This window comes from Myotis lucifugus, unplaced genomic scaffold (assembly GCF_000147115.1).
Source record: "Myotis lucifugus unplaced genomic scaffold, Myoluc2.0 scaffold_231, whole genome shotgun sequence".
Lineage (NCBI taxonomy): Eukaryota > Metazoa > Chordata > Mammalia > Chiroptera > Vespertilionidae > Myotis > Myotis lucifugus.
The window spans coordinates 795,638-804,986 of NW_005871279.1; the positions used below are offsets into that span (position 1 = coordinate 795,638).

Consider the following 9,349-nt stretch of genomic DNA (forward strand, 5'->3'; position numbering starts at 1 on the left):
GGAAGTAAAATCTGAATGGGAAGTGAGTCATGGGAAGGGAAGAAAGACTTCCAGCCAAAGAAGATGGCTTGGACATATGAGTGAGAACCAATAGGATGTGTGAAAACTAGTTCAGTTATCAACACCAAGTCATATAAGCACGTTTCCTCTGCTCACCTTTCTGAACCACCAGCAATTCCAGTTTCTTCCAGAAGGTGGCTCCCTCTATTTCCCAAAATTTTGTTTTGAGAAATTTTCCTACAGAAAATGTGAGGCTATTGTAGTGAACACCCAAGAGTTCACCACTTTGACTCTCTTATCAATATTTTCTTACACTTGTTGTTTTATCTCCTGTCTATCCATCTATCTATTCCTCAACCCATTTTGGTTTTTTGTGTCAGCACACCTCCCCCCATATACTTAAGCAAGTACTTCATTAACTAGTGCTCAATATTTACTCACAATTTCCTTTCTTTTAAAGTAAAATTTACATACAGTGAAATGCTCAAAGCTTACTTGAGCATTTCCTGAATTTTGACAAAATGTGTAATTAACCCTAAATCCATAAAAATATAGGACACTGTCATTAACACAGAAAGTTCCCGTATACCCCTCCCCATTCGATCCTTCCTCTCCCTCCCAGAAGCAACCACTGTTCTGATTTTCCTTTTTCACCACAGATTAGTTTTTTTTAAATATATTTTATTGATTTTTCACAGAGAGGAAGGGAGAGAGATAGAGAGTCAGAAACATCGATGAGAGAGAAACATCGATCAGCTGCCTCCTGCACACCCCCTACTGGGGATGTGCCCGCAACCAAGGTACATGCCCTTTACCAGAATCGAACCTGGGACCCTAGAGTCCGCAGGCCGATGCTCTATCCACCGAGCCAAACCGGTTAGGGCACCACAGATTAGTTTTGCATGGTGTAGAACTTCATATATACAGAGTCATGCAGTACACATTTTTTTTGTAAGTCTTTCACTTAGCATAATGGTTTTGGAACTCATGTTGATATGTAAAATCAATAGTTCATTCCATCTTATTTCTGAGTAGTAGTTCATTGTATAAGTATAAATATCATAGTTTGCTCTTATATTCAGCTATTGATAGGGCACCTAGACTGTTTCCTGTGGGTATTATGAATAAAGATGCTATAAACAGGTGGTGTTTACTTTTCCTATTTATCAGGAATGAATTGTGGGACTCAAATCTTTTGCCCAAAGCAGATTATTATCATTTGAAACTTTTGACCGTGGAAAAGTAATTAGAGGAGTATATGACAATATAGAGATTATTCCCTACCCAACACCCAGCTTCAACCATTATCCGCTCCTGGTCAGTCACTTTTCATCCAGGCCCTTACCGACTGGACCTTCTCTCATATTATTATTTTAAGGCAAATTCCAGCCATCCTGCTCTTTCATCTGTAAATATTTAGTATATATCTGGAAAGGTAAACTATTAAAAATTAAACATAATGACAGTTTAATAACACCTAAAGGATTAACAATCCATGTTAATATTGTCAAAATCCAATCTGTATTCAAATTACTTCATTGCCTGTCCAGCTGGTTTGTTCAAATCGGGCCTCAAATAAGATCCATACATTGTAATTGGTTGAGGAGGCGCTTGAATTTCTTTTCATCTATAGGCAGAGTCAGTTGTGCAACCAGTGTCTTCACGCAGGGCCCCGCTCAGGAGCACCCCATCCTTGCCTCCTGCACATCTCCCACTGGGGATGAGCCCGCAACCCAGGTACATGCCCTTGACCGGAATCGAACCTGGGACCTTTCAGTCCACAGGCCGACGCTCTATCCACTGAGCCAAACCGGTTTCGGCGAGATCCATACATTGTAATTGGTTGAGGAGGCGCTTGAATTTCTTTTCATCTATAGGCAGAGTCAGTTGTGCAACCAGTGTCTTCACACAGGGCCCCGCTCAGGAGCACCCCATCCTTGGGGCTTAATGCTCTGCAGTCGCTGTCTTGAAAGTCTTAATAATTGTACCTTTGAATTTGTGTTTTGTATGTGAATTTCAGTGCGACAATAGAGCACGTGCTTGGGGCTTGGAGCCCCACTTCCTGGGGCCTCCTCACTTTCTCGGGACAGGTCCTAGAGTCAGGGGTTCCACAGTCCACTGACGCCAGCCTCCGCTTCTCCCTGCCCTCTCTCCAACACTGGCAGCACCACCCTGCCTTCCACCCGCAGCTTGATCCCCAGGTACATAATGCATCCCAGGGCATTGCTGGCTCACTGCAGGCTGGGCCAGGAGGACAGGGGAAGGGATGGCTGACCCTACTTCTCCACCCCTTCTAACAAATGAAAAAAAAAATACCTATCGTGAAAGGTCAAGAGATTGCAGAATAAAGGAAATAGCTTAATATTGTAATACCTTTAACAGCATCTTTTTCCTGCTCTTGGTAAAAAGGACCCCACACTGGAGGTCATGAAAATTATACTGGGCCCTAAAAATCAGTTATGCAGCTAGTCCTGTCCATAGGTACTTACTCTCTCAACCTCTCTCTCTCCCTCCCTCCCTCTCTCCATTTACATGCTGTTAAAAAAATTAAGTTACTCTGTAGATGCCTATTGCACCCCTGTGGAATCATTTCACATGTCCCTCTGTCCCCTATATTTCATATAATTGGCGGTTAGATATGAAGACTTAGATGTATAGTTTTTAAAAGAATGCTTTATACTTTTTAATTTTAAGAATACTTCATGATTTTTCATTTTGATGCTTCATTATTTTATTTATTTATTTATTTTTATTTCTTTTGTTGTTGTTCTTAAAGTCTCTGTCCAGCTTTTGGCTGACATATGATATTACAGACAATAAATATAGCCCCCTTCCCCAGGTGTGAAGCTAAACCAGCTTCTTCTGGGGCTTGGCTACAATGTTCATAAAGACAAATTGCCTTGCCCTAACCCATTTGGCTCAGTGCATAGAGCGAGGGCCTAGGGCAGGGGTGGGCAAACTTTTTGACTCGAGGGCCACAATGGGTTCTTAAACTGGACCGGAGGGCCGGAACAAAAGCAGGGATGGAGTGTTTGTGTGAACTAATATAAATTCAAAGTAAACATCATTACATAAAAGGGTACGGTCTTTTTTTTTTTTTAGTTTTATTCATTTCAAATGGGCGGGATCTGGCCCGCGGGCAGTAGTTTGCCCACGGCTGGCCTAGGGACTGGTCCCAGGTTTGATTCCATTCAAGGGCACATGCCAGGGTTGTGGGCTGGATCCCCAATAAGGGGTGTGCAGGAGGCAGCTAGTCAATGATTCTCTCTCATCATTGATGTTTCTCTCTCTCTCTCTCTCCCCCCCTCCCTTCCTCTCTGAAATCAATAAAAATATATATTTTTTTTAAAAGACAAACTGCCTTAAAAGTCAGACGAGTGGCACTGTGGCCCCAGTGGCCCCTGCAAATGAGGCCTTTCCAGCCACCAGTGGACAGACACAGTGTCTAGCATCAGTCCGGGGGCCCTCCTCCTCCCGTCTCAGCAGCAGGATCCCTGCGAGGGAGCAGCGTACTTCCTTTGGAGGACAGCCGTAGTATTTCCCAGGGCACAGCCTGGGCCAATGATGCCAAACTTCCCGGACACACACAGGTCACCCACAGTTGAGCCGAGGCGACACTCCGACACTCGGGGCTCTTGCCATCCCCAATCGGTCCCCCATCAATTACCAGGGGCAGCTGAGGCCAGAGCTCCTGGCCGGCTGGCTGGCGTTCTGTTGGACCAGCAAAGTATTTTCCTTCTGCCTGATACTGTTTCCTTCCCCTTTCACAGGACGGATCCCTAGTAAATACCTTGCACCCTAAATCCAGTCTCAGTAAATGCTTCCAGAGTAGCCAGCCTGTGGCACAAGGTGATGTTTTTCCACGTGTTCTACTATCTATTCCTATAGGTTCATGACTCCAAAATATAACCTGTTCCCAACACCCTTCTGATCTTGTTTAACTTCCACCACACGGCTCCACCTTAATGTCGTGTGGCATCTTAAACTGAGTCTTGCCACAACGACCCTTCCCCCCCCCCAAACACGCCTTCTCCTGTCTCTGCCTTAAGACAAATGATACTGCTGCTCACCGAGTCCCCGCTTTCACCACTGCCTCGCCTCCTGCGTTACCCATCGCTATGTTAACAAATTACTCCCAAAAACACAGTGGCTTAGAAACAATACACAGTTACGGTCTCACAGGTTCTGTGGGTTCGGAATTGGAGAGGGTTTGTCTGGGTGGGAACTGGCGCAGCAAAGAACACCTTCTGCCCCGGAGCCAAGGAGGGAGCACAGGGGCCTGGCTTCCAGTCCAGTGACGCCGACCAGAACTGAAAGAAAATGCATTCCAATATTTTAGCTACCAGTGTTGTAGTCATGAGTAATAGCAGCCACAGGAATTTCGTGCAGCAGGTGAAGTATGCATGAAGGGAAGAAGCAGCGAAGAGAAGGTAGACAGGAGGCAGACAGAGCTGAGAAGAGCACCAGCGTTGGATCAGAACTGCTCCATAAATAAATGAAGAGAATGGAATACAGCTGCGCCTTTTGCCGATAAGAGAGAGTGTAACGATACAGTCAGGGAAAAGTTAGGGCGGGTGTTGTAAACTTGTGCTTTATGACAATATGTACAATGCTTCTGGGAATACCTGTGTCATTTCTTCTTTTTAAAAAAATGTTTTTATTGATTTGAGAGAGAAACATGGATGGGCTGCCTCCTGCAGGCCCCCTCGGGGGACCAAGCCCGAAACCCAGGCATGTGGACCTCCCCCACCTCCCGGGACCACGCTCCGCCCACCCAGCCACGCTGGACCGCAGGAGAGAGACTCCGAAACCCGCCGCCTCCCGCAGCATTCACTCCTCGGAGGGAAGGCGGCCCCGCCGCGCCTGGGCGTGACGTCATCACCGAGCGCGGGGGTTAGGGCCGGGAATGGGGAGGAGATTGCGCTCTTGACGTCCTTCCCATGATCCTCTCCTCCTCTTCACCCTCTTTCCTGCTCTCCGGCGGCCGCAGCCATGAAGTAAGCGAGGGCCTTGGTCCCAATCCTTCTCCATCTCGGGTGGATGGCCTCTCCGGCGGCCCGCACATGGCCTGCCCCCGCCGTCGACACCCTCCCTGATGCGCTTTCGCTTTCGTTGCAGGGTCGAGCTGTGCAGCTTCAGTGGGTACAAGATCTACCCCGGACACGGACGGCGCTATGCCAGGACCGACGGGAAGGTGATGTGTGCTCCTAAGGGGGACCGGCTCGGCCCAGGCGGTTCCTGTACCCCGTCGTTCTCGGTCCCCGAAAGGCTTGCTTCAGGGGCCCTGGGTGCGGTGGTCGGGATCCGAATCCTCTGAGCGCACCGTTCTGGAGCTTGGGTCTGGTGTGAGTCAGGTCGGAAATTGGGAGCCTGTGCGACTTTAATGTCCCGGTGTGAGGAAAACGGGCCATAAAGTCTGGCAGCTTTTTGAACACCGGACCGCCGGGCATCCCTGGAGGGACCGGAACCGGATGCCTCCGGAAGGCGGCGCCCCGCCCTCGCCTGCCCGGGCGTTCAGCTTTGCCGGCTCTTAAAGGGCCGGACCAGTTAGTGACCTGCCGGTCGTGTGACTAGTGACCTGCCGGTTGTGTGACCCCAGCCACTTGGTCTCTGGGCCTCGGTTTGGTAAGATGAGGGCGTAGAACTATGAATTGGTTGGCTAAGGGTTTCAGCTCAGCCTTTGCCCGCGTTGCCCAGTGGAGTAGGTAACGCTGTACTTGGGCCTTGTCGCGACAGGTTTTCCAGTTTCTTAATGCAAAATGCGAGTCGGCATTCCTGTCCAAGAGGAACCCTCGGCAGATCAACTGGACCGTGCTCTACAGGAGGAAGCACAAAAAGGGACAGTCGGTGAGTGAAGTGCGCCTGGACGTTGTGGGCAAGCTCTGGTCGTGGTTGCTGCTCTGTACAGTTGTCGCTAAATGAGACTGGGAAAGTCTCATCATCGGACAGTGAAGTGAAAATGATGGGTGTAAAGCGTCTCCTTATGTTTCTTAGTCTCACAGTAAGTGCCAAGTTGAAATCTGAAGCATCCCTTTGCCAAAGTCCGGTAAATCACATCAAACATACTTGGGTATGGGGCGCTTGGAAGAACTTAAGGTGTTACCGTGAACGGAAACTAAGTAATTATTATGGTAGTGTGGTTTTTATTACATTATGGGCATAGGTGTCGGTGGAGTTTCAAGACTCCCCTGATTGTTCTCAGGACTGGGTGTGTTTTTTGAAGTGCTCTTTCAGCTTGACGGGGATTTTTGAGAAAAGGTGTGAGTGCTGCGGCAGTAGGCTCAGTGTGCAGGAGGCTTGGGGTAAAGTGCATTTGACGCATCCAGTGGGGTGGCCATATGCTGATGAGGGTGTGGAGAAATGGGAACCCTTGGCATTGCTTGGTGTAAGAGGGCACGGGCACTGTGGAAAACGGTTTGGCAGTTTCTCAGAACTTTAAATAGAATTATTATTGTAAGATCCAGCAATTCCATTTCTAATTGTATACCCATGAGAATTGTAAGCAGGAGCGTATGCAGATAACTTGTATATTTCTGTTTGTAACTGTTATTCCCAATAGCCAAAAGGTGGAAACAATCCAAATGTTCTCTAGGTGGATTTGTGAATAACAAAATGTGGTATATGCATATAGTGGAATATTATTCAGCCTTAAAAAGCCTCCAGCTTCTATGATTCCACTTTTATGAGGTACATAAAGTAGGCAAATTCATAAAGACAAAAAATAAAGCTTGAGGGGGAGCTATTTTGTAATGGGTGCAAAGTTTGGGGTGGTGAAAAGTTCTGGAGATTAATAGTGGTTGCACATAGTCGTGAGTGCTCTTAACGGGTGAGTGTTCTTAATGTCACTGAATTATACTCTAAAAATGCTTTAAAATGGTCAGCTTGATATATATATTTCACCACAATAAGAAAAATATTTTTAAGATGTATTGAGATGGAAAAAAGTGTAAATAAGCAAATGGTGGAATTTTATATAAGATTTCATCTCAGTAGAAAGTTTAAAGTAAAATGAGCATTTTAGTGTAACCTCAAATGTTCCCTGTTTTTTCCATGTGTCCTGTTTAACATTTAAAGATATTTGCATATCCCTGCCTTAATAAACAGTTTTTTTAAAGTACTATCCAGTTAAGTTCCTTAGAGCTTCATTGTTTGTAGTAAAAAACGGCCAGGGTTTGTAATAGATGGCTTAAATAAAAGATCCAAGAGAGAGCTCCCCTACCCCTTGCAACATATGGTAGGTATAGAGCAGTGGTCGGCAAACTCATTAGTCAACAGAGCCAAATATCAACAGTACGACAATTGAAATTTCTTTTGAGAGCCAAATTTTTTAAACTTAAACTATATAGGTAGGTACATTGTTATTAACTTAATTAGGGTACTCCTAAGGCTTAGGAAGAGCCACACTCAAGGGGGCCAAAGAGCCGCATGTGGCTCGCGAGCCGCATTTTGCCAACCATGGGTATAGAGCTACAGCAGGAAGAGTCCTCACCTGGTAATGCTGGTATCCTGACTTCCAGCCTCCAGAACTGTGAGAAGTAAATTTCTGTTTATAAGCTGTTCAGTCTGGTATTTTATTATAGCAACCCAAGTGGACTAAGACAAATACTAATCTTAAGACTGACTTACCCTGCCTCAAAGACTGTTAATTTCTCACCCAAATTCGTGGAGAACGATTCATAAGTGTCCCCCGTCCCCCGTCTTTTTGTTCTGTAGGAAGAAATCCAAAAGAAAAGAACCCGCCGTGCAGTCAAATTCCAGAGGGCCATCACTGGTGCATCTCTTGCTGATATAATGGCCAAGAGGAACCAGAAGCCTGAAGTTAGGAAAGCTCAGCGAGAACAAGCTATCAGGTGAGGAAGCCTTCCTTATGAGCATTATTTAGGTTTAATAATCAGGAGTTTATAATACAGTCTAAGTCAAGCATGACGGGCCGAGAGTTTGACATGCTTGGCTCTAATCGATTTGTTGAAATTTCTACATGCAATGAATGCTGCTGTACAATTTCTAGTATATGTTAAACTGACTTGGTGGTTAATAACATTGACAACCCCCTTGGGCTTATCCTAAAAATAATTGGGGATAGGCAAAGAATATGATAATTTTACTTTTCCAAAATAATCTAGCTCCTTGTTAATAATCTGTATCCTTAAAGAGTAAAGCACTTTGCCTTAAGTTATTTTTAACCCTACAGGGCTGCCAAGGAAGCAAAAAAGGCTAAGCAAGCATCTAAAAAGACAGCAATGGCTGCTGCTAAGGTAATTGTGGAATTGTCTTGGATTTCTTAGTGAAGACAACAGGAAAACTTAACTTTTAAAAAGTGCACACTTGCGTGTGTGTGTGTGTGTGAGAGATTGATTTCAGAGAGGAAGGGAGAGATAGAAACATCAATGATGAGAATCATTGACTGGCTGCCTCCTACACGCCCCCCACTGGGGATCAAGCCTGCGACCTGGGCATGGGAATCGAACCATGACCTCCTGGTTCATAGTTTGACACTCAACCAGTGAGCCATGCTGTCCAGGCAGAAAACTTACTTTTAATCCAAATTGTGGTAAATAAAAAGTTTTGGGTTTTTTAAAGAATTCAGTGCAAGGCTCTAATGGCAGTGATGTTCATAACTGGTTTCTGGGTGTTTTGTTTGTTAAAGCTTATTTTGAAATTTTAAACTTACAGAGAAGTTGTCAATAATAGAGTTTACATAGCTTTTCTCAATGTTATCAATTTAGATAAGCATAGTGAAAAACACACAGAAATTAGTATTTGTCTTATATGATTAATGTCCTTTTTTTGTTAGGATACAATTCCATACCCCACACTGGGCATAAGAGTTGCAAAAAAGTGATTAAAAAAGAAAGTTGCATGGAATAATACCACATAATATATCTTTTTACAGGCTCCCACAAAGGCAGCACCTAAGCAAAAGATTGTGAAGCCTGTGAAGGTTTCTGCTCCCCGTGTTGGTGGAAAACGCTAAGTTGGCAGATGAGATTCTTAAATAAAGACCTGACTATAACTAAATTGTGGTGGATTTTTTACTCTGAAAATAGAGGCATAAAGTTAAGAATTTAAGATTTAGGCATTTTTAAAAAGAGTTCATTTCTCTGAAATAATATCTCCTAATATAAGTTCTCTTCGTTGGAGAGATGTTAAGCCAAATGATGTACATAAGATCTGTACGGTTAAATACTAGCTTTGCTCAGCTGAGATGTAAGAGCACATTACATAGATGGCAAAGTCTTAACCTTTTGGTCACGTGACTAAGCACTAGGATGCTGTATAGAGTTCAAGTTGATTACTAAAACATGCATTTTTTTCTATTGCTTGTGCCTGTAGAAAGGCCTTTTAATTT

The 9,349-nt window shown here is 44.8% G+C and overlaps 1 protein-coding gene across 1 annotated transcript; it reads left to right on the forward strand.

Annotated features, from left to right (window-relative positions):
- The first annotated feature begins 4,840 nt into the window (after positions 1-4,840).
- Positions 4,841-9,018, forward strand: RPL24 (ribosomal protein L24). The gene is made up of 6 exons (XM_006098359.3): positions 4,841-4,997; positions 5,119-5,194; positions 5,737-5,847; positions 7,714-7,850; positions 8,192-8,255; positions 8,894-9,018. The coding sequence occupies exons 1-6, from the start codon at positions 4,993-4,995 to the stop codon at positions 8,972-8,974; spliced, it is 474 nt and encodes a 157-aa protein (XP_006098421.1). The 5' UTR covers positions 4,841-4,992; the 3' UTR covers positions 8,975-9,018.
- Positions 9,019-9,349: the final 331 nt, after the last annotated feature.